Source organism: Choloepus didactylus, chromosome 1 (genome assembly GCF_015220235.1).
Source record: "Choloepus didactylus isolate mChoDid1 chromosome 1, mChoDid1.pri, whole genome shotgun sequence".
Taxonomy (NCBI): Eukaryota; Metazoa; Chordata; class Mammalia; order Pilosa; family Megalonychidae; genus Choloepus; species Choloepus didactylus.
This window is the reverse complement of record NC_051307.1, coordinates 23,518,472-23,545,034: the sequence shown is the minus strand read 5'-3', so window position 1 is coordinate 23,545,034 and position 26,563 is coordinate 23,518,472. Positions and strand designations below refer to the sequence as shown.

Sequence of the window (26,563 nt, the reverse complement as noted above, 5' to 3'; positions counted from 1 at the left end):
TACCCCAAGAAGTAGATTACATTATTTATATTTTACAGAGCTAGAAGCTGAATCTCAGATTATGTGGCCCATCTCAAGTCACACAGACAAGAGCCAGGATTCAAAAAAATGTCTTGCTGGCTCCAGTCCTTTGTTTCCTATAGAGATGAGTGAGGCTAAATCAGCAGGAAGGGAGGGTGAATAAACAATGGACACAAGACAATTAAAATATAACCCTTGTTATAATGGGCTCTTTCATTTTATTGCTTATTGGAAGCACTTTGGCCACAGAAAATACATTAGTTTTTAAATAACCATAATCCAAATCTTTCACATGATATACTATTTTCCCCAAGAAGCATCATCTATGAGTACAGTGAACTCCAAAAGTCTACACTGATAATGTACACTTTTTGCTATTGTGACATTACATATACATAGTAAAAATACTCATATACTGTGGAATTATGGATTTGTGATATACCTTAAGGGAGGCCATAACAATTCAAAAGGGAGATGGTGTGGAATACACTGACTCCTATGCGGGCAGTGTTTGCAGAACACAGGAGGTATGCAATAAATGTTTATTGGCAGTGAAGATGATGAGAACTTGACTTCCAGTGGCCCTTTCCTCTCTATTTTTCTTGAGGAATACATGGTATATTGACAACCAACATTCTCAAAATCAGGGAGACCTTGGCACTTTGAGTTGCAAAGCTGAAACATAACTGGGTCTGATTACACTTGTAGATAAGAAATAAATTAAAACATATGTACTGTTAAAATTGTGAGGCATATGTATTGTTAAAATTGTGCAAAAATCCTTATATAAGTAAGGAAGACCTTCACTACAAGAGGCTGGAAGTCTTGAATGCTTTCTGTCTTCCTATTTAAGAAAATCATCAGTGCCTAGAAATCAGCAAGTTGTTCGAAACAAATGTAGACTTCAGACCTCACCGGCAATTTTCACTCAGATCAATGAAACTATAATTTATATCTTAAGATATTTCTTTTGATTGTTTTATTCTGTAAAATTCTTAGCATTGGTTTGGGATTTCATTGAATTATGGTGATGATACAGGATTAAACTTTTCAGAATTAATTGCAAAATGGCACAAAAATCTCATCTATTCTCAATATTTGCTCAATGTACAATTTTTAAATACATGAAAGAACCCAAATAAAAATATAAATGTTAAGGTCACTTGCAGCAAAATAGGGCACATTAGAATTACTTTTAAAGCTTTTATACTTAATGATAGGCACTTTATAAGATTTACATTTTGCTCAAAGGTAACTTTTTGATGCCAATATATTAACCATTCCCTTAACTATATATGTTTTCCAAGGGAATAGAAGATCAAAATGTTATAAAAGAGAAGGAAAAATTGGTCTAAAACTACACTTGAATGGAATTCCACAGAATCAACTTCATTTTTCCTTCTTACTTCTTTTTGCAAGTCTGCTCTATATCTTCTTCATGGTCCAGTTCTGAGATTTTACTTCCTGAAGTAAAATCTAGTGGCAATATTTGGTTTTATATCTTTTGCTCTGAAGTAAAGTGTTTGTTGCCCGTGGAAATTTATATAATTTTTTAACCTTGGTCATATCCGTGAAATAGTCAGATAATTTTTAGGTGGCAGTAGCTAGCATTGAAGGTTCTTGACTTAAAGCAGCTTTTGAGTCATTCATAGCCTATTTTAACTCTCAAATTAAATGATTAAGATTCAACAATTCCTGTTATTTTCATCATGGAGGCAATGAAATTCATTTCATCCTTACCTAAAACATGAGCAGAACTTTTAGGGTCCAATGGGCTCTCTACTACTTGGTTTAGGTATCCCTTCTAGAGCTTTTCTCTACCAGAGACAGGCAGGTTTTGTCAGAAAAGTCTTAATAACAGGGAGCTTCACAAAGCAATCTTACCATTGAGAAAGTTCCAATTATTAAAATGATCTTTCTTATGCTGAAATCAAAGTTCCCTCCCATTGACTTCCAGTCAATGCCTTAAACAGTACAAGGTTCTTAGGCACTCCAAATGCATTGAGAGATAATGAAAGATTGAACAATTCTGGTTCTGATTTTTAAAGCTACACAGAATAAAGTTGTTCTGTATGCCAGGCCACTCCCTTGTCTACACAAGTCTTCTCTTTCCGAGGATCCATACTGCTGTTTCCTTCATCTATTTCTTAAACAGCATGATTCTCAGATGTTTTGTCAATTTTACTCTTCTCTGAATGTGCTTAATTAAGTTGACCAGTAAAGCTCTTAAAATATGGTCCCAGAGAACCAAGCATAATACTCCAGTTGGGGTCAGCTCTGAGCAGGATAAAAACCCTGTATCTCTTAGCCTTGACATTGCACCTGAAATACACCTGAGTAATCTTTTCCCAACTGCTTCCAAGTAGAGGCGTTACTGATTACTGATGGGCATGTATTCTGCACTGGGAGAATTATTTCCTTGAATTTCCAGGATAAGGAGGAGGTGGAGAACGCTGTGCTGAAGGCTGCAGTGTCGGGGAGTATGGTGGAGGCAAGTCTGCAGAGCACTCCATCTCATGGTTGTAACTATAGGGGGGTGGTGCCACTGGAAAAGAAAAGGAAAATAGCATCAGGCATGTGGCAAAGATTCTTATGTCTACTGGGCAAGGTTCTTTGGGAATGAACATACAATACTTCTGCCTGCAAAAAGGTTCATGACATGCTATATGACAGGGTGACTGCCATACAATGTGGTGCCATGGGCCAAAATGTTTTGACTTGATGTCTTAGGGAAACTTTCTTTTCAAACTTTTCAAACGGGGTAGTTAGAGAAGGGGTTAAGGGACAATTCAAGCTTGAGGAAAAGCACAGAAGTAGGAAAGCACTTTGGTTCAAGCAGAGAGAACAAGGAAGGGAGAAATGGGAAAAGATGTTAAATGTGGTTATGTCATTGTCATGGTGGGTTTCAGTGGTCACATAAGGAGCGTGTGGTGCAGAGATAGCAGAGATGTTTAAATATGAGAGTGGAAAGATCCAAGCTCTGCTTTGGGGACAAGATTCTCTCAGTAGTATGGACTGCAATGGACTGAAGGAAAGGTGAGATGTGTAACAGTGCATGTGAGGGACTGTAAGAGTCTCATGGCAGCGAAAGAAACAAAAACATGACAGTCCCTGAGGAGCTGGGTGCTTAGGAGACGAATGAATAGGTGGAGGAGGGGTAGAAGAGTGAAGGAAGGTTTGCAGCTATTGGGGTCCTATGACTGGGAGGGTGGTGGTACCATTACAGAAATAAGAAAAAAAAAAAGGAAGATAAGCAGGTTTGGGAGTGAAGATAAACTTAAATTTTCTAAATCTTATAAGAAAATTTTTCTGAACAATGATTTTTTTGCTTTAATATATGTTGGCGTGTTCTAAAATCACATTTAATACACTCTATTATGCCTGGGTGTGGATGTCTATTCTGTAAGGATCTTCATCTCATCTTAATCTCATCTGTGGGATTGGAAGACAGGTAGCCCTTGAACTAAAATTCACTCATGACTTCCAAAATCAGATCATTCTGCCATGTCTGAGCAACCCCTCAGCACTGCACAGTGTTGATGGTTCTTCACCCATAGCTGAAGCATCATCAAGGCCACGATGCTACTCGGAAAATGACATGCCTTCGTTGCCTACTGGGAATGTAGCCTTCATCACAAGTATGATAAGAATGCAAATAAATGATCAAGTTCTTAATAAAATAACTGAAAAGAACAAGCAAAATTTTAACAAACGTCTTTCTAAATGTTTTCTAAATTGTGATCCTATCAATAAAATTATGCTAGTGTCCTCCAATAAACATGCATGTCCAAACACAGGTTCTCAACTCATACACAGGAACAAACCACATTGAGCTTGCATCTTTTTACCAGCAACTCAATGCTTTGGGCCATTTGCTGCTTTTCCTATACTCATAGGGTGGGAGCCATCTGGATTGAGTCACCCTGGCAAAGAAGAAGAAGGAGCCATACAACTGAATGGGATGTCCCCCAGCACAGCTCAGGTGAGAGAAGGCTTTGCAAGTCTCCACTGGGCTAAGCGCATTCACAGCAAAGGGCAGAGCCCTGTAAAGAAAACAGCAGTGAGGTATCTAGCTTCTCCACTGCTCCTTCTGAATGCCTCCCTGATCATTGGAGTTAGGCTGCTTCAAGCTCTGTTTTCCAGAACGAGGTAGAATAACTCCTGTGGATTCTAAATACACAGTTCCTCAGCATTACACCCACTCCTTTGCTTCATTATGCCCAGGAGGACGGAGACAAAGAGATTTATAATAAACTTCATCTAAGCCAAGAAATAAAACACTGCAGTCTCCATGTAAAATAGGAAGTTACAGCTGGATACCCACTCAGCTGTTTCTTATAGGCATGTGGTTCAACGTTGTTTTTATGTTGAAACTGCTCCCTGCTTCCCACTTGAGGACAGCATACAGGCTCTACATCATTCTCTGTCATGAAGCCAGAGCGTGTATAACAAAGTGTTTATACTTTGCCATCTGCATAAAAACTGCTGGAGCACATTTTGATGAGAATCCCTACACAGTTTATACAGTTGCACACTGAACATGAAAATCTAAGATAGGAAAGTGTTATTTTTTCATATAAGTTTTGAATTTTGATAAAGTGAAATATAATTCTGTAGAGTGATATTTCAAGGACTATCCACCATGAAATAAACATGGTGCTTCTTTTATAATGTTAGCCACTGGAAGACATTTTGAAATAATACTGGTATAACTGTGGACTGTGCTACTTTTTTTCTCTTGAAGGTAAGATTTCCCTAGAAAGCAAATTTTGCAGGGTAACAATTTTAGAATTCTGGATTAACCCAGGTCAAATCAGCTTAAAAAAAAATGTATGGATGCAGGTGGAGTTATGGTGCTTTTGAAATTCTTTCATAGCATATTCCAGTTCTCTGAGTTAGGGAGGGTTAATATGTCATTTATCCTCAATGTTTAAATATAGCTGTATACAATACTAAAAAATTCAGGGGTGCTATGAAATTCAGAGAAGAAATTTTGTTTTCAACACATTCAGGCCAGCATCTCTAAAGCTAATTTGGGGGGAAGGTGCACAGTATTATAAAAATGAAGCAACACTATTTTAGAAAATTTGGAAGCAAAAGAAAATCATCAATAATTTTAGCACCCCAATTTAACAAATAATATCTTCTAGTTGTTTTTAATTTGTATATATTTATAATTCTTGCAATCATGTAAAGCTGTACATACTTTTTCACATTGTATTCCAAGTCTTTTTCATACTGCTACAATAGTCTTCATAAACTTTGTTACTGGCTATATACTATTCCACTGACTCTTCACTTATTTTGAAATTAGCAATATTTTTATCATTAAAAGTAATGGTGTGACAAATGCCTCCTTACACATAAACTTTTTCTTATTTTGAATTATTTACCTAGAATAAAATTCCAGAAATTGATTAACTGGCTTAAATCATATGTACATTTTGGTGCTTAGAGTACAAGAGTACACTATAAAACTATTTTTAAAAAGAAGTGTTTCATCTTATAATGGTATTGGTAAGGCATGGTGGTGTGTTATCATTCAACATTTTCTAATTTAATAAATGAAAAGCATAACTCTTTTTAAAAAATTTTTTTTGAAAATTGGCTAGTTTCAACATTGTTCCACATCTTATCTACTAGTTATAATTCATATTGAGTGATTTTTTTGTGTGTTCTGGGCTAATAATTTATAAACTGGGATCTTAATTAGAATTAAGATGTAAATAAGTGTAAATAAGATACAATTAAGGTTACAGAATTATATGTTTTTTTCTTCTAAGAGCAACTCTTTGTTAAAATGGCTTATTTTCTTTTATAATATTTACCTTATTGACATAATGAAGTTTAAAACCTGCATGTAAAAGAATAATCATTCTTCATCTTTTTATCTCTTCTGTGTTGTTACCAAGCTTAAAAATTTGCTTCTTTATCAGATATCTGATATATATCCAACATATTCCTGAGTTTTCCATTTAAATTTATATATACTTAATGCTTCCCTATATCTGTTATTTTATTTGGGGCATATCTTCATCAAATTTATTTTTTCTAAGTTTTTAATTACAGTTTAGCCAAATTATCTAAACAATGCCTCTTTACTAATCATAACCTTTCCCAATTTTTTTTGTTATCTTTCCTTTAGAGTTTATAAAATTCTTACCTACCTGTTCTGTTCTGATGTACCAGAAATTTGTTTTAATTGTTGCTTTTAAATTGTTTTTGATAGCTCATAGGATGGTTGAACCTTATGATATATTTTTTTACTAGAAATAATTTATTGAAATATTTCCTTCTACTGCTTGAGTACATATTTTTTCTTATTAGAGAAACTGTGAGTTTTGGATAAATGAAAAAAAAAATCCATGGAACTGCACTACACAAACAGTAAACCCTAAGTTAAACAATGGACTACAGTTAATGATTTACTTTTTAAGACAATCTTTATTATTATTCCATTTTTATTATTTTGGATGAAATTTAGGATTAAAACATTCTAAAAAAGATCTTAGGGGAATTTCCTTGATTCTGAAATAAACCTTTACATCAATGTGAAAAGTATTGAAATGGTTTCATTATGTATTTCTTTTAATATATTGAGTTCTTTAGTCTCTGTATGGATAAGAGTGTATAGTTTTTTCATATGGTTAATGAACACTTAATAATGGTTTAAAACATATATGGATTGAATCTCACATCCACAACTTACATTCTGTATAAACAAGGCAAATTTCTTAAGCTATGTGAGCTTCATATTTCTCACTGGTAGAAAGAGAATACAGATTCCCATTTCACATGGTTGTTGAAAGCTTCAGTTATAGGGCGTCTAATATAATTTCAGCTCCTTTAGGTGTTCAATCAGTATTAGGTCCCCTAACATTTTTCTGAATAAGGTTATTACTAAATACTTTGTATTGTATTGTTACTGTGTTGGTGTATTTCATGATCTGTTATACTAACATAGCAGCCAGCATTTATTAAGTGCCTGCTATGTTCTAAGCAATCCTAGGAACTTTGCACACTTCAGCCCTGCAGTCTAGGTTATAGCTGGTATGTACAACTGACTGAATATTTTATATTTCTTATTTCTGACAACTTAGTATTTTATGTTACTGAATTTTGTTACCTGAATCTTATCTTAGTTAGTCTCTTTAATTTCTTTGCCTACAGTACAACATCCACAAATCATGATCTTTAGGATCTGCAAGTTGAAATCATCTACCCAGCTTACCAGCTACATTAACATCACTTTACGATTCAAATGACTTAGTCATTATAACTTTACTAGCTTAAGAAACTCCTGCCCAGAAAGATTCATTTGAGAAAGTGTTTATTGTTCATTCTGGGAAACTCCTGAAGAAACCATCAACTCCTCAATATAAAGCATCAAACAACAGTTTTTATACTCCAAGACTCTGAACCTCTGTCTCAAAATCTTATCCTTCTGTGCCCACCAATCCTAAGCTATTACACTGTGATCCTTAACCAACTCTAATCAAGCCCATGCATTGAAAGACTGGCCTCAAACCAGACTTCAAAACCTCATAAAAATCCCAACTTTGCCTTCCCCTCTCTGAGATGCTACTTAGACTGTGTCAAAGTAATGCTATTCTTGACCATGGTAAGAAGAAAAGTTTCTTTTTATTAACAGGCTATCCTGGGATATTTTAGGGAGCCAGCAGTTAATAGACCCTTTTTTCCAAGACAAGCACCTTTTTAGTTTTCTGTTTAATTACATTACTCAGAATTTCAAAATAATGATGTGTTTGAATACTTTGAATTGTTCACCCTTGTTCTATTCCATTTTGACCAGAATTTCTCCAGTGACTACTCTGTTAAAAGAAAAACTTTTCATGCAGTCTAGAATTTCACAGCTTCATGGAGCAATTCATGAATCTGGCAGCATCCCATCCAAAAGGAGAAGGGAGCTCCACCAAACATGGAAAGATGGAGCTTACATAGGGCAAATGGACAGCAAGCGAGAAAAGGTTCTGACTGGCTGCGAAGTTTCCACTTTTACGCTGAATACTATATGGAATATTTGTCCATTATGATAAGCTATCTCTACTGGACCGAAACTGGTTTATCACCAGGTATTGCTTATCTGCAGTTCTGTCTGTCCCATTTTCTTGTAAAGCCCCTGCAGACCAATTGTTTTGTCTCCTGGAAAATCCCTTCCTGGAAAGGGGATCCCTCCCAGCAATACCCAATGTAGGTGGCTATTTTGTTTTACTTATCATCTCACAGCATCTAATGTTGGCTGTAAGTTTGAGTTATGTTAAGGAGGAGGTATATTTGTATTCTTGTGTGTGAGTGCACTTATGTACACGTGTATATTTATGCTAAAAAGAGTGGGTGTTAAATTTTATGAAATTAAATTTTGGCATTTAGGGAGATGATACATTTTCTTTTGACCTAACTGATACCTTTCATTATTTTGCTTTACTGAGAAAAGCCTTCCCTATTCTCTGAATAAAAGTTGAAATCTATGTGTTAGTATATTAGGATTTTCATGTCTGTACTATTATAAGAGTCTGAGTTTTCTTTTCCTTTCATATACTTACTAGATTAGGGCACCTAAAATATGCTAAATTCGTAGCATGAACAAAGTAGCTGCCTAACATTTTCCTTTCTGTAGAACAGTTTCAAAGACATGAGTATCAGTTGACCACCATCTTCCCTGGCAGTACTGTCTTCCCAGGACATCGTAAAGACAATGTCAGAATTCAAGACATTGTTTTGGTATATTAGAAAAACTTTCAGTTCCCCCAGTCAAATCCCAACCAATTATTAACATTCACTGCACACTAACTATGGACCAGGAGATGTGCTCAGCCTTTATATGCATTGTATCACCGAATTCTCACAGCAATCCTAGGATATAGATTATTATCTATATAGGCTATATCTTATTATCCAAGACATATATAAGGAAACTAGGTCTTGGAGAGGTTAAGCCACTTTTTCATGACCATACTGAAATCAGGCAATAAATTTGGGGTGTGAACTCAGGCTGTTGAGTATCACAGGGCATTTTCTCAACTGCTTATATAACTTAGTTGACTCTATACTTTCACAGGTAGCCTCTGCTGGCAACTCAACTACCTACTCTTATGGGTCACGTTTTGTACGGTAGCCTTCTGTTACATTCTCTATTTACTTGTCTGCCCCACCCTAAGGTGATTCTCTTTTACCTCCATTCTGTGATTTTATGTTTTATAACATGTGATTCCACCTCAACCACTCTTGCTCCATTAGGAATCTGGAGAATGCAAAGCTCCTTCATTAGGAACGAGTTCCTCCATTTGGTGGCAGGAAAGATGTTATGTGTGTGGACATGTATATGGACCTCAGTTATATGTAGCAACCTTAGCTGTCATTCTTCCTCTCCAATTAGGTTAAATGTTTGGAATTGAGTTAATTAAGGCCAGGTGTTAGTTTCTTTGTTACAGGATTAGTAAATTGGAAAATTGGAGCTTTCCCATGAACTTCAATGCAAGACCTTAGGAGCAAATCTCCTCTGTCCTCCCCCTGATCCCCACTACTCCCAATTTGCTTGAATCCCACTCTGAGCGGAAGGTTTGAATATTGGCCCACAGAGCTGCTGGCAAGACCTCCATTGCCCCCATCACCACAAATACAACACTGCCCACTTTTCTACAATGGCCTAAGATGCCAAGCCTCCAAAGGATAATATAATTAGAACTAATCATTCATGTCCCCCTTAGATAACATCAAGACTAGTCTCATCATGTTTTACATCCCTCTGTCACCATGAGAAGGACAAACTCCCAGAACATCCATCATTTAGACCCTGACTCCTGGAACCCTTTGCACATCTAATCTGATGAATTTCCCCAACTTTCCTCCACCTCCTTTCACTCTGGTGGAACACACAGTCTGCCATCAGAAAAGTCTTTTGTATTCTCATCCTCTTTTCATTCCCTTCACCACATTATTCTATCTCACAATACAAGGAGGATCTCTTCTGATTGTGTCTCGTTCTTCAGAGAAATGAGATCTTTTCAGAAAACACCTGCTGAGAATGAGAAGAACTGTTGAGGTTTTTGAATTTTGAGATGTCAGAAAAAAATGGGTGAAACTATTGTCTCAGGGAGTGGAAATGAATCTTTACTTCACCTTTCTCCTCTAATTAAAATCAGGTTATTCATTAGATGGTTACCCCTGAACTTCTCAAATCAGAGTTGTTTTTTTCTCCCACATCTTATAAACCATAGGGCCTGGAAGTGCACTTGGTGTTCTAACATTTTTTCTAAACTTTGTATATTCTCCCTCTTTAAAAACCTGAGCTTTTTCTTAGGACACATCATTAGATTATATTACTTTCTGCTGCTCCTTGTTACAGATTTTCCTGCCCCAAACCCACATTCACTGTCTTTCTCTCTACTATGGCTTCTATTATCATTTGTGGTTCTATCAACATCCATGTAACCCTGCCTCTTAGTGCCTTGACTTTTTGCCTTCAGTAATCTTTTTTTAGCCTTGTAACCAAGTATTACAAAAATACTATTTTGTAAATATGACCACCATCCTTTATCTGTTTAGAAGACCCATTCCATTAAATCTTGGACTGCACCTGGATTTCCAATTTGCTGATATCAGGACAAAAAAACACACAAATTAAATTGACGCCACCTTCTTTGGGTCTTCATGTCTTTGTTTATTCAGCTTAGATGTATAAATCTATCACCAAACTTATTCCTTTTCACTTGGCATCAACTTGCTTATCTCTTTCTCTCCCCATTGCCTGGTGAAAGCCTAAACTTGATTAAATCCAGCACTTTGGCTACCCTGAACATGTACCCAGGAGTTGAACATGGCAAGAAAAATGCACAGTCATTCTGAGTGATCTCACTTAAAATGAAAGACCATAACAGCAAGTGTGGTGGTCCTTGGCATTGCTTGAAAATATATCTTTCTTTAGCATTTCACTCCCACTCTCTGTGATAACAGTTTCATGCTTTCTTCTCTCTTTAAATCTCAAACATCTCCCCAACCCTCTTCACTCTCAGCAGACTTGCTTCTTATTTCACTGAGAAAACAGACATAATCAGAATAGAATGCTCACTTTCTGACCACCAAATCTACAACCTAGTGCTTCTGGGCCTATGTACCACCTCTCCTGCTTAATGAATAAACTGTCCCTGATCCCATCTAAGTCTGGTCCCTCTACTTGTGTATAGGATCCCCTTCTTTCTCTTCCTCAAGGACACTAGTTTTTAATAATCTCTCTATCTTCAATATCATCTGTTTTCCCTTTTATACTGGATATTTCCCATCAGTGTACTAGCAAAATAAAAGATACCACGATCTGAATTTTCTCAATGGCAAAAAAAATCTCTATACTCCATGGCTACCCCAATATTATTCTCCCATACACAGCAAAAATCATTTTCAAAAATTCTACAATTGCTAGTGCTATTTCATCAGGCAATACATTCATAAGGTTTTTCTGCAGTATTAATTGTGTATTGAAATTAATATGACATCTGAAAAGCATTTATCACTTCTAGGAAATAAAATTTCTCGCATGTTTGAATTCTCTGATTTATACCAAAGAATATTTCCTGGGTGAAGCCTTGACCATGCTTACTGCATTCATTTTGTTTTCCCCATTATAAGTTGCATCCACAAGGTGAAGGCATTTTCATAATCACAGCAGTTACAGAGATTCTTTCCCATATGAATTTTTGATGTGTAAAGAAGTTACATATCAGCTAAAGGTATGAATTCTGGTTTGCTAATGCTGCCATTATGCAAAATACCAGAAATGGATTGGCTTTATAAGGGGATTTATTAGATTTCCAATTTACAGTTCTAAGGCCATAAAAGTGTCCAAACTAAGGCATCAACAAGAGGATACCTTCACTGAAGAATAGCTGATGGCTTCCAGAACACCTCTATCAGCTGGGAAGGCTATGTGGTTGGCGTTGGCTCATCCTTGGCTCTGGGTTGTGTTTCAGCTCCTCTCTCTCAGCTCCTGTGAGTCCTTGTTTCTTTCTCCCAGGGCATTTCTCTCTAAGTGCCTGGGGGTCCTCTCTTAGCTTCTCTGGGACAAACTCTGGGCTTCATCTCTTAGCTTAGCATCTCCAAATGTCCTTCTGTCTGCATCTCCAAGCATCTCTAAGCATCTCTGTCAGCTCTGGCTCTTGTCTCTCTTCCTGAGCATCTTAAAGGACTCCAGTGATCTAATTAAGACCCACCCTGAATGGGCGGGACCACATCTCCATGGAAACATTCAATCAAAAGTTCTCACCCACAGTTGGGTGAGTCACATCTCCATGGAAACAACCTAATCCAAAGATTCCACAAGGTTGAGTTAAAAGAACATGGCTTTTGTGGGGGACATAATAGGTTCAAACCAGCAGAGTATGCTTTTTTATCATACTCAGTACAAACATAGGAGTTTTCTTGAGTATGAGTTTTATGGTATCCAATAAGACCTGATGAATACATGAAAGGTTTCCCACCTTGTATATATGCTAATAAGGTTGCCCTCATTTATGAATTCAATGATAAAAATGGAGTTTTGACTTAATGAAGTACTTCCCAAAGATTCTGAAGTTCAGCTATTTTATAGGATATTGCTCAATATGAGCTTGCTGGATATTTTCTCAGGCTAAGTTCAGGCTATGAGCTCCCAGCCAGAATACAACATATGTGAAGTTGTGCACTCAGAGTAACACACACAAAAGGGCATGATGTCCATCTGCTCATTTCTTGGGTTATTAATCTTAATCACCTTGCCAAGATATTGTCTGGTTTCTTCACTGCTAGTTAGTACTTTTCCCCTTGAAACTAACCAGAAATCTGTGGGGAGACACTTTAAAACCATGCAAATATCTTGTTTTTCAGCAAACTTCCCCCCATTAGATTTAGCATCCATTAATGATTCTTGTCTGAAACTTTTTTTATGATGACTGCAAAATGATGATTTTTCCAACCTGACAACTCCTTTCTATATTTAACAGTTGTCATTCTTCAGTAAGAACCCCCACCCCCACCCCACTCCACTTCTCCATTGTTTACCTGTCTGTCTACCTTCTACCTATTTAATATCAGGGGACTTAACATAACATACTACAAATCTCATTTTTCTTGATAGCATTGATATCTCTTATTTTCCTTTTGTTGGTCTTTGGTTTTTATATCTTTGTCAAGCCTTTTGTTTTTGGCTTTCTGCATTTTTTCCCCAGGTGTGTAAGTGTCATCCAAACCTACTGTCTTAACATGATCACTTTCCTTTGTTTACCCATAAGTTCTGGAAAGCAGTAGAAATGTCCAGTAAGACTTGACAAATAACTCTTATCATCTCACTTATGATTTAAACAATAATTGGAAGGAAAGAGAACACCTATTCATTCTACCCCACATACAGATATGGCGGGAGTGAAAAACTTTATTTTGGAAAGTCACTGACCAACAAGGTGTCAGGTGTGGCAGCTGAATGACATTTTCTTGGCAATCCCCTCTTTAGTGCAGGGTAATAATGTTGATTGTAGGGTTTCCCATGGAGTGCTTTCACCAGGGAATAAGAAAACCTTGGCTAAATTATTTTCTCCTCATTTGTCTGGCCTCCAGGCTATAGGACTATACAATAAGTTGGGTTGTTATTTCCATTATCAGAGGGTTAATTAATTAATGTGAGTAAAACATTTTGTACTTCCACAGATGAAAGATTCTGAAAAGCATTCAATACTATTATGCATTATATTCTGATCCTTTCAGTAAAAGCTTAATTAGTGACTTTGAGAAGGAAAGGAGAAGTAATCAAGCACATTATGTTTTCAAAGACCTATTCTTTGTTCAGTAAAATGCTTCCACCATAAAGTTCATTATGTTTCTTGCATTATTCAGTTCCCAGAACAAAGCATTTACTGAGAATGCAACATGCCACTGTGACCCGCCAATATAAATGATGACAATGTAAAGTTTTCAAAACATGTTTCCATCAATGAAATAGAAACTGGAACCCAAGAAAACACAAAACCTCACATTAAAATGGTGACATTTTGTATTTTCTATTCTAATTTTATTCAAGTGTTGGACTTACAGAAGGCTGAAATAAATTATAAATATTCTATAAAAAATCCTTTAAAATGTTTTAAAAATTTATTTTAACTACAGTTGTTTGATCAAGCAAAAGTTTTTCTGGAATGTTATTTTCTGCTTTCTCCTCTCTGTCTTCTCTGCCACTAGTTTCTTTTCTTGACCCTACTCTTTCTTCAGTTCTGTTGGGTTATATGAGTTGACCCCTGGGAAAATGGGGAGAGGTGAAAAATAAAAAATAATTCCACCTATTTTTATCTTATACTCTAGTTCCAACATTTTTACACCAATCGCAACAATATTCTTTGCAATTTGGCAAGATTCAAAATTGCAAATTGATGTTGTAGTGGGTACAAGCTACATATTCCAGAGAAGGAATTTAAGGTAAATTCCTCAGTTATTGAGATATGACTAAATCAGGGCTTGTTGTGAGTTGCTTTCTTCCTCCGTGCAGTCACATTTGCTGAGTGTCTACTATGTGTCAGGCATGGCCCTATATGCTTGGGAGAGAGTAGTGAAGAAAATAGACAAAGTGCGGTTCACAGAGTTAATCTTCTAGAAGAGGGTGATGGACAATAAACAATAAACATAATGGTTAGGTAAACTACACGGTATCTTAGAAGCCGAAAAGCACCATGAGAAAAAATTGGAGCAGGGTAATGAGGATTTGGGTGCCGTGGGGTGCACATGACAATCTTAAATAGGGTGATTATAGCAGGCCTCATTCAGGAGGTAATGTTTGATCAAATACCTGCATTAAGTGAGGGAGTCAGTGTTCCAGGCAAAGCTCTGGGGCAGGAGTGTTCTCTGTGTGTTCAGGGTAGAGCAAGGGAAACTGTGTGACTGGAGCCAGAGTGAGCAAGGGGGAAAGTAGAACTAAATTAGGTCAGAGACATAAAAAGAGGGGCCAATGTATGCAGGACCTTGAAGACCCCCGTAAACCTTTGCCTCCTACTTGGGATAAAATGGGAAACCACTGGCTTTGACTCTTACTCTGGGTGAAATGGGGAGGGGATGTCATTGAAAGATTTTGAGAAGAGTGATATGATCTGACATCTACTTTACAAGGATCACTCTGACTATTGTTTGAGAGGAGACCAGTTAGGATGCTATCACAGTAAGGTAGGTAGCTGATGGTGGCTTCCAGCAGGGTAGTAACAGTGGGTATTATAAGAATAAGTAAGACACTATATATATTTTGACGGTAGAGCAGGCAAGTTTTTCTGGTAGATTGCATGTGGATTTGAGAGAAAGAGCACAGTCAAAGGTAATGTCAAGCTTTTTGGCCTGAGCAACTGGAAGGATGTACAAACCATCAGTAGAGATAGGGAAGGATGTGGGGGGAGGAGGATTTTGGTGGAAGATTAGAAATTTGGCTTGAACATGTTAAGTTTGGGGTATCTATTGGACATCCAAGTGGAGATGTCCAATAGGCGGTGGGATGTATGAATCTGAAATTTAGGAAGGAGGTTGGGGCTAGAGATATGTAACTTTGGGAGGGCATTAGTTTATAGACAATACTTGATACACTGAGGCCAGATTAGATGACCAAAGAAGGAGGTATAAATATAGTATGGAAGAAGACACAAGATTGAGTCCTGGGACATTCCAATATGAAGACACCGGAGAAGAGGAAGAACCTACAAAAGTGGAACAGGAGAAATGATCATTTCTACCTTCATCTGAAACTTGCTTCCTCGAGTTGAAGATGATAGGCAAATAGCTAGGAGAGGAAGGAAGGATTAGAGAATTGATACACAGAACATAATACATGCAGAAGGTATCCTGCTCCTTTTCCCATAAGGACAAAGAGAGAACACATGAGTATGGATGGCAAATTATCTTCCAAAGGGTGTGTTAAGTTTAGAACTTGACCTAATTTTATAGTCAAGTTGTACATGTACAGGTTGAACTAGAAAGCACTATTGCCATCATTGAATTCAAAATACAGTACTTTATTTATTGAGTAACATGCATTCAATATATTTATATGCAGAATTTCTAAAAAGTTCTCAATAAATACTTGTCACATTATTAATATATTATCTTTGTTCTTGGTTGAGAATTTTAATATTATGTTAAAACTGTTCTCTTTGTGAAAAGAGAACATCTAAAAACTTTCAATACTTTTTCTGAAGGAACATATAACTATTGAATCAGATGCCAGGGCATTCAGATGTATAACTTACGTTCTCTATAATTATTTGACAGAACTCACTGGCATGTAGACACAGTGGGTGTGAAATGCCTGTTTATCTTAACTCTGGCTGACTGCCAATTGTACATGAGACAAGCATTGAAAGTATGAGTATCTTTATTTTATTACATGGAGGTACCTAACCTCTCTTCAAAGCTAGAGCTTCAACCTGCATTGACTTAGAAATACCCTATAGCTTGGGGGTTTTTTCAGTAAGTCTTTTATATTTCCTTCTTGCTCCACATAGTAGAGCATAACTTAGAAACCTAACTCTGCCTTCAGGAGGAGTAAGTCGAGTGCTCACCAGGGTAGGAAGAGATGGCGTCGATGTGGGCGGCCCTGATAATGCCCACCCGGGTCTCGCGGTTGTTTTTCATGCACATACAGATGCAGATGGCGATTCCGGCGATGACCCCCATGATAAATACAATTCCAAACACGATGCCAGCGATGGCAGTGCCCCTAAGAGGGAAAAACAGAAGTGCAGTTATGGAAAGTCACACTTACTGAAACACGTTTCAGCCTCTGGGATATAACTCCATGACAACATGACAAGCGTTTTTTTAATGTTCTTAAGGGTAATGTTAAAAAGAAAGAGAGATAATTCCATGAATTGGTCTAGCAAGTGGTATTCTGTATTTCAATGTTCAGGAAACTGTTAGAGATCTTTAGGGAACACACTTGCAGCAGAGTTAAGCCATCGTTCAGATTCTGGTTTTACAAATTTATGTATTTATCCAGAATACAATTCTCCAGATATGCTCTTTAAATAATCATAATAATAATCCAAAACGTTCTGCTGTGTAATGTTTTATGATGGTCTCCCTCATACTTAAACAGCAAATAATTTATCTATTGGCCCTAGATTAGATATATTTAATGAAAACAACTTGACAATTGTCAACATATTTAATAAATTTAATATTTTTCCTGATTAGAATGCTTTGTAAAGTAGAACCAGAATGTTTCATCCTTAACAAAAACAAAGGAAATAAAAGCAAATACAGTCTTTACTTATTATGCAGAGATAAGTTCTGACAAACAGTATTCAGTATTCCCACTGAATTCAGGAACAATGTCAGCACAACCTCTATTTCTATTAATGTTATTTTTTTGTCAGGAAGTTTTAACTTATGCAACAAAATCATAAAAGAAAATGAAAAAATAAAATGTTGCATGAAAGAGTAAAAATTATCATTATTTGTAGATGATATGGTTTGTAGGTACTCAAATTTGTCCACCATTTTCAAAAGCAATGAGGAGATCATTCTCAATATGTAAATTTTGACCAGGAAATATTTCTAGCAATGTTTCCTAAGGAAATAGAACACGTGTGCACAAATAATGTAACAAGGATGTTCATTAAAGTGTGATTGCTAATTGCAAAATATCAGAAACACCTTAGTGTTCAAAAAGGCATTGCAAAAAAAGATAAAAGAAGTATATTCCATCAGAGAATGAATCATCTACAATGAATAAAAACTGTGAAGAGGTCCAAATCAACTGAGGTGAAATGTTCATGATACATGGTTAACTTAATAATACAACAACTAACAGGGTAACACTGGGGCAAAACTGTATTTTTATATTGCAAGTTTCTGAGAATATATAGAGAGGTTATCTTGCAGATATGAACCAAATGTTCACTTTCTAATTCATGCAATCCCCAGAGGCAACTATTTTGAACTCTTTCAGCTGTTTCCTCTGGTATTTTCCTCCCTGCTTTTCGATAATATTATGACATTTCTTTATATATAAAGTATATATATATACTTTATATTTTTACCTATTATCTATTGGCTTCCTCTATAGTTTGGGATTTAGATCTTTTCCTTGGTAAATCAGTCATCAATGTTGATATTACCATGGCATTATTTACTGATGAGCCAAGCAAGGTACTTATGAGCCACACATTGGTTACCTTCCATTTATCTTGCAACTTTGGTGTTTTTCTTTTTAGTGGAATAAATATATTTCCATGTGTTTTCATTTTTCCAAATGCCTATGGATTCCCCCCACCACAACATATTCCTAGAAAGCTTTCACACAATTATCAATAAGTTTTCCAAACACTCACACACAGTAAAAAATGTTTCATCAGTTTTGATTTTTTCCCCATGGAGATTTCCCTCCCACAGCCTGCAAACTCCAGTGGTTTCGCTATAATTTGGATTGGTTCCTCTCTAGACCTGCTTGGGGGTTCTCAGTTCCTTAGTTTCTGGACCCGATTCTTCCTCCTTCTTGGTGAACTACTAGCTACCAAAGCATATCCTCAAATGGCTACTTAAAGGGAGGCAAATTATTTTAGTGTGTCCCAACGTAGCTGTACAATCTTGGGCAAATTGCTCGACCTCTCCAAGCCTGACTTCTCATCTATAAAATGAACATCAGCTTGGTGCTTATCTTGGATGCTTGTCATTACATTTCCAAGTAATCTTTGGCTCCCTTACTAAATTTCATGTCATGAAAATATTTGTGTAAATGGACTTACCAGATAAGTATATTCTTATTCTCAGTGCTATCTGAGCATCTGCTCTGTATTTTTTCTAGTACAGATCCATAGTCTCTCACCCCAATATCTTGGATCCAAATGTGTCTCATAAATTAGGAATTTGCAGATTTGGAAAAGGAATACAAAGCAGACACTGTTTATTGTATGGGACTCCCAGGAGAAGCTAAGGCAGAACCCTGAGCACAAATGCATTCATATTTTTGCAGTAAAAGTAGGAAATGTAATAAGTGGATTAAATAAGACTAGAAAAAGAGTCCCAGGTTCATTTAGGTCTAGTTTGTCAATAACCGAGTTATATAAAATCTTTCAGTTTACAGAGTTTTTTTTTGAGAAATTTCAGAATTGCAGATAAGGGAATGTGAACCTGTATTTGTACTCATCAGAGAATATTTTCTCCCTAAGACTTTTCCTCATCATGAAAAAGAATAAATAGAACACCATTAAAATTTCCAAAAGACTTCATTGAAACATTTCTACATGCAATTTCACTTTGTTATTAAAATATGAAAGGAGAATGTGAGACATTTGGATATGTTGCTGTTAGTAATTAAAGAGTGACAGAGGTTAGTAACTTAATCAATAAATCTTTCCCAGAAAAAAGATCTATCACAGGAAATAATTTGAAATAAGAAAACTAAACACAATAGAAAACCTCCTTTTTAATAATAATTTTCAGGTCTAAATAAGACTAAATTGGAGGGCTTAATTTATGTTACAGAAATAATCAATGGTCCAATTATTCAGGCATAAATTTTTCAATGTGTGGGTTATGGAAGCTGTTATCAAATTGAGGCATATTTATATTCATCAGTTCCTCTTTCAAATGGAGGAAAGTAGAAAATTAGTCATTTTTTTTCCTTCTTGGCAGGTCCAGTGAAAGTGTCTGCTCTTAAGGTCAATAATAAGGTTGCAACTAATGTTTTAAATGAGGTTTTTTGATTAAATCATGATTTTGGTGTCCTTGATCCTTTGATACCCATTAGCAATTGTAACTTAGTTAAGTAAGAAATGGCAAGCATAAAATGTATAGCATTATTTACTCTGCTATTAATTAAAAGAAACAACAAATAAACTGTAACTTTCCTGCAAAGAAATAATTCAGTTTAGTCAACTGTTGGAATGCGAGAAGCTATTAATTTGAGAAATTTGGCATCATGAAAAACTTAAAAAAATTTTAGGTGATTTTTGTATTTTGAAAGAATGCTTTGCAGGGTTTGCATATTTCACTTTTTCTTGTTTTTTAACTTTTATTTTGAAATAATTATAGTTTCACAGGAAGTTGCAAAAAATACTATAGAGAGGTCCCATGTACCCTTCACCAATTTTCCTTTCAATGGTTGCATCTTGGGTAACTAGTATAACATCCTGTGGTGATATGGTCTTTTGGAGCTGTATGTACCCCAGAAAAACAGGTTCTTAAACTCAATCCTTTCCTGTGGTTGTAAACCCATTGTAAATAGAACATTTTGATGAGGCTATCTCAGTTAAGGTGTGGCCTAACTCAATGAGGATAGATCTTAATCCTATTACTGGAGTCCTTTATAAGCAGAACAAAATTCAGAGAGAGAGAGATAAAACTGGAGGGAGCAGGGAGAAGTCACCATATGAACTGCTATGTGACAGAGGAACCAAGGATCAAGGCAGCCTGCTTCAGAACTCCAGTCTTCGGGAAGAAAGCATCACCTTCATGGCACCTTGATTTCAACTTTATCCGAACCTCAAAACTGTGAGTTAATAAATTCCCATTTTTTAGACCAACTCTGCCTATTTGAATGTATTATGTCCCCCCAAACGCCATTATCTTTTGTGTAATCTTGTTTGGGCAGATGTATCAGTATTGATTACATTGTAATTCTTTGAGTGTTTCCATGGAGATGCAACCCACTCAACTGTGGGTGATGACTCTAATTGGATAGTTTCCATGGAGGTGTGGCTCCACCCATTCAGCAAGGGCCTTGATTAGTTTACTAAAGCACTATATAAGCTCAGACAGGAGTGAGTTTGCTACAGCCAAGAGGGACACTTTGAAGAACACACAGGAACTGAGAGAGGAGCTTCAGCTTACAGAGACATTTTGGAAACAGACTTTGAAAGCAGACTTTTGCTCTGGAGAAGCTAAGAGAGGACAGATGCCCCTAGAGCAACTAAGAGTGACATTTTTTGAGGAGCTGAAGCCTAGATAGTAACATCCTGGGAGAAAGCCATTGTGAAACCAGAACTCTGGAGCAGACGCCAGCCACATGCCTTCTCAGCTAACAGAGGTTTTCCGGATGCCATAGACCATCCTCCAGTGAAGGTACCTGATTGTTGATGCATTACCTTGGACACTTTATGGCCTTAAGACTGTAACTGTGTAACCAAATAAACCCCCTTTATAAAAGCTGATCCATTTCTGGTGTTTTGCATTCCGGCAGCATTAGCAAACTAGAACACCAACCCAATGGTATTTGTTGAGCAGCCAAAGAAACTAAAACATATCAAAATCAGGAAACTGACAATGGTATAAAGTGTGTGTATAATTCTATATCATTTTATCATATGGGTAGATTTCTGTAGCCAACCCTGCAAGCAATTTATAGAATTCTTCCATCAACACAAAATATTTCCCTTGGCTATTCCTTTATAATCATCATAGATTACCATAAATAACCCTTGGCACCCACTAATCTCCTTTTCCATAATTTTGCCATCTCAAGAATGTTATAGGAATATGCTTTTTTTGCAGACTTTGCACCTTTGTCAAAAATCAGCTGACCATACTTCTGTGGGACTATTTCTGGGTTCTGTGTATTTTGCTGTTCTTAGATGGAGTGTTTTACAAATATTGATTACATTCTGTCAGTTGATGATGTTTTTTAGCTCCTCTATATCCTTGCTGATTTTCTGTTTAGTTGCTCAATTAATTGTTGAGAGAAGGACATTGAAGACTTCAATTACAGTTGTGGATTTGTCTATTTCAGTTCAGGTAGTAAAAAAAAAAAAATTCAGACACTTTTCTTGGTTACAAGAGACCAAAAATCAAGGTCATATAAGTGAATTATTCTTCATAATTATTCATTACAGTCACTCATATAGTGAATACTTCTTTAGTCAGTTGAATCCAGGAATGGGCAAACTAAGCAATGGGCCAAATGTAGCCCAATAGTTATTTTTGTAAATAAAGTTTTATTGGAACAAAGCCACATCCACTTGTTTACATGTTGTCTATGGCAGCTTCAGTGCCACTATGGCAGAGGTGAATAGCTGTGACAAAGACTGCATGGCCTGCAAAGCCTAAAATATTTGTTATCTAGCCCTTAGCAGATCAAGTGTATCACCCCTGATTTAATTTACTTGTAAATAAATTAATGTTGCCTTTCCCTAGGTGACTTTTTCTAAAACAAAATTATGCCACTAGTGATATTGTAACAAAGCAAGTGATAGCACAGGCAGGGCAATTTGTACCAAAAATCTAACATTCTATGGTATTTAGAAGCTCTTTTGATTTCATTAATTAAAAACTCACAATAGTTACAAGGTTTCAACATCCTTTTCCATTAATCCTACTAATACCATTTATTATACTACATTTCTATATAGTACTCCAACATAAAAATCACTCACACTTTCTTTTCTGTTCTACAAAAAAATCCAGTTTTTTTTTAGTAGATACACGTAAATATAGTGTTTACAGTTTAGCTCCATTGGCCATATGCTGATAATGAAAAAATTCCAAACAAAATTACGGATTCAAAATCTGTATCAAAATGAGATTTTATTATCAAGATATTAAGGGTATCTGTAGTGGCTATAATGACAATATGAAACCATTTTTTATAAGAAGGATCAGAGATATTTCATTTCATAAATAATTCATCATGAGTGAAAAAGATTCTGACAATGTTGCAATTGCTATAATAATATTTCAATATACTTTTGGGTTCAGTACTTAACACAGATATCTTTACATGTCTTCCCTAGTAAATAATGTTTAAGGGAAATATTATATACAAAAGCAATACCAGAGTAATTCTTCCTTTCTCCCTTGACATGACTACAGTTTTCAAGTGAATTTTATAAAACAGCATGAGGCAAGAGACTTACAAACATTACATGCAATAAGTCAATAACATTAGTCCTCCTAAAATAGAAAAATAAAATGTATAGGGATGCTTAATATTATATAACAAGTGGGAAAATTATAAAAATATATCTCTTAAACTTTTCATGTGGACATGAGTTTTTAAGAAGTACATGAGTGCGGTAAAATTTTTAGAATAGTGAGTTCTGGAAAAAATGACCAGAATTTCAGAAGAATAAACTTAAGGTAAGTCCATCTCTTACTAAAGAAGCCATGGGAAACAGCCAGAAACTGGAAGTAAATGGAACTCAGAAGAGAAAGGAAAAGATGCAGCTATGTGCATTGCCGTATGACAGAAAAGCCAAAGGAGCCCAAAGATTGCCAGCGAGTCAGAGGATACGAACCCTGGGACGAAGCAAGACATCCAGTCTCTGAAATTGTGAGCCAATAAATTCCTGTTGTTAAGCCAAGCTGTTTTGTGGTATTTGTTTTAGTAGCTAGGAAACTAAAACAACGTAACATATTGTATATCAAAATCTAAATACAATTCATAACTAAGGAATTTTCTAGAACCTTTGTTCTATATACATGAAAGTGATTCACTTTATTATTTAACAACAATATTTGGAAGAGTAGCATTGACTCACACTTAAATAGATTTAATTTTCAAGTCGTGTCCTCTAGGTATATGATTTATTCCTTGGTCCTTATGCCTACCATTCTGAACAGCTGCCACTAGACAGCAACATTAAATGAATTAATTTATTCATTCAATATATATTAAGCATATATTGTGTGCTAGGCATATAATGGATATTGGGATATGGAATTGAATGATGCATTATCCCTGCCTTGAAGGATTTTATAGGCCTGTGTAAATTAGTAAACAGAGAGAAAGGACTGAAACAAGAAAACAATTTAAAAAATTTGATCATATCCAATAAAAGTGTATGAATGTAACAAACTAAAGGCAGTAGTGATCCTTTCTTAATACTCCTTTGTAGGTGTATATAAACAGCTGTTGACCCAGAGGATGCTTCTGTGAAATCAAATCCAGCCTATTTGTTTGCAGGTGAAAAAATCAAGTCTGCAAGAGGCTAAAATAAAGTAGTTGCCGGAGATCTTCTATCTAGTTTCATAGCAGAGTGAAGAATAGAGTCCAGCAGTCCTAATTTACACTACAGAGCTGTTTATATTACGATGGACTGCCTTGCTCTCCTCTCATCATTCAACAAATGCTTATGGGATCTCTTCACCATACTAGATGCTCTACTAAGTACTAGGATATAAAGATTAAAGGAAAAAAAAAGGCTAGTTGGGAAGTAGAGGAGATGAGAGACAGGATATCTGGAATGTTTGGGAAATTGAGGCTCTGAGATCTGAGAACTGATTGGATTGGGGAGTGAGTGAGAGGCACAAAAGAAAGACCACAAAAATGTGTTGAAATGAAAAATACTTGAGACATGCAATCATAATATAGATTTAAATACATACAGCCCCTATGCACAGGTTCCCCTACCTTCTGCCTTCCAAATCTAAAAAAATTCTCAATTACATCTAGATATAATACTCTCATTAATAATACTTTTGCATAGTTCACCCGTTTGAAGTAACCTTTGCTGAAACTTTCCACTGAGCTAATTATTATCAACTGCTTAGGATGATAACTTTAGCAGGGCTTTATTTTTAATTTCTGCACCTTTTTAACGTGTTTTCAATGGTGAAAAAAAAATCAGAAGCCAGTTCTTAACAGGGACTATCAAGATTTCTATTGAAAGTCCTTTGCTGAGATTTAGGCTCTGACAGCATATAAGCTTTAAAAGATTGAATCTTATTACGAAAATTCAGAGTCCTCAGAGTAATCATTTTCCTTTCCATCAGCTTCAGGATGGAGAGCTTCAAATAAATATGAAAGCATACCTAGTTACAGACCTGACGAACAGCAGCTGCCTTTCAGACCGATACATTTAAAGATTTTTAAAGGGTCCCATAGGACTAGGGTTAATGTTGGAGGTTGTAAACCTTTTTGAATGAACTGCTGGAGCAGGTAACAGACCTTGATGGCATAATGGACCCCTGACAATGAGCCTCCATGACACCAAATGCAATGTTTCCTCCAGGTGCTCTCCTGACTGCTTCATTATACATCACAAGCTGACCTGCTTGGCCAAAGCCTGCAGTCCTTTTCCTGGACCCCTGTGTTGGCTGACACAAGCCTGCAATTGATTGCCACCTGATCGGGAGGTTGGGTCTTGTGTTCTAGCCTGCCGACAATTTGCTTTGTTCTGACATTTATTATCTGTACACAACTCTCACCAGCCTCAGGCTGCCCAGACCACACCTCTCCAAAGGTCTTGCTCATAACCTCACCTGTGCCAACCTGATGTGGTTGGTCAGAGCTCTTATATTTTGGCTTCCTCTTAGTACGTAGCTTGGTGCTTACTGTACTGATTCTCAAAGCCACTGACAAGCAATGCATTTTCATTTTAGTTTCCTTGTCATTCTCAGTCACTGCAGATGGCTGCTTTTACACAGCTCCAAATAGCTTCTGAGTTTTACAATTTATAATCACCCACTAGAGAAAAACTGATTTCAATTTTGCCTCATTCTAATAGATACAATCCCACAGAAGAAATGTGATTGGCCCAGCTGGGGTTGGGTACTCACCTCTAGATCAATCCATATGGCCAAGACCCAGGATTGGTCTAGTTTGGGTCACATGCCTGTCCCCAGATCTGTTATTTGTAAACAATGTGGAAAACATGGGGAAAATAGAGGGGTTGGACTGAGAAGCAGAGGCAGGGGACTTGGCAGACAATGACACAGACATTCACAACACACTGTAACTTTGTATATTTGGCATAATTAGGATTCCAGGTCCAAGTTTGAATGTATGGATGTGAGCCAGAACTATAAAGAAATAAGGACAGATAGGGAAAAATGACCCAAAATCTCACTTCTGCTCACCCTCCACCTAAATATATAAATGTTACCATAAAATCAGAAAGGTAACTTTAGGCAAGTTGGCAAGTGTGGAACCATGAGGATTTCTAGTGGCCATCTGTTTTGGCAGACTTTATTTAAAAAAATATCATTTAATATGAAAGTCAGAGAGAATCATAAATTATGCAACACCAAATATTTTTGAATGTCTATTCTGGTCTAGACACAATGGAGGAGATTTAAAGAAGTAAGAGACGCGGCAGAGACACATGTATACATGTAATTATAATGCACTGCATTATGTGCAAATCAGGGAAACAGGGAAGCAGGATTAGACAACAGCACCTAATCCAAATGTTCAGCATTTGTGCAAGCATGTGTATGTGTGTGTGAGAGAGAAAGTGTATGTATGCATATGTGTGTATGTTTGGAGGGTACTTGAGCATGAAATTCCTGAAGGTGTTAAACCGTCCTTAATCTTAGAAGATTATTATATTATCCTGACAGATTGCAGTTTTTGTCATATAAAATGTCCATTCTTACCTCTAGCAACTTTTTTATCTTAAATTTTATTTGCTAGTTGTTATTATAGCTACTCCATCTTTCCTGTGGTTGGTGTTTCCATGATGTTTTTTTCCATCCTTTTACTCCAAATCTATTTGCATTTTTATTCTAAGGTGTGTCCTGTATAGATAACACATAATTCAGTATTTAAAAAACCTCTCTGCCTTTGGTTTGGATTGTTGAATCCATTCCCAAT

General features: G+C 36.3%; 1 protein-coding gene across 1 annotated transcript in view; it reads right to left on the bottom strand.

Annotated features, from left to right (window-relative positions):
- Positions 1-202: 202 nt before the first annotated feature.
- Positions 203-26,563, bottom strand: part of CYYR1 (cysteine and tyrosine rich 1) — a 95,066-nt gene continuing 68,705 nt past the window's right edge. Inside the window, exons 3-4 of the mRNA XM_037833052.1 lie at positions 16,593-16,750; positions 203-2,566 (exon numbers count right to left, since the gene is read on the bottom strand). Coding sequence (XP_037688980.1) covers positions 2,433-2,566; positions 16,593-16,750 — 292 coding nt within the window. The 3' untranslated portion in view covers positions 203-2,432. The remainder of the gene's footprint in view (positions 2,567-16,592; positions 16,751-26,563) is intronic.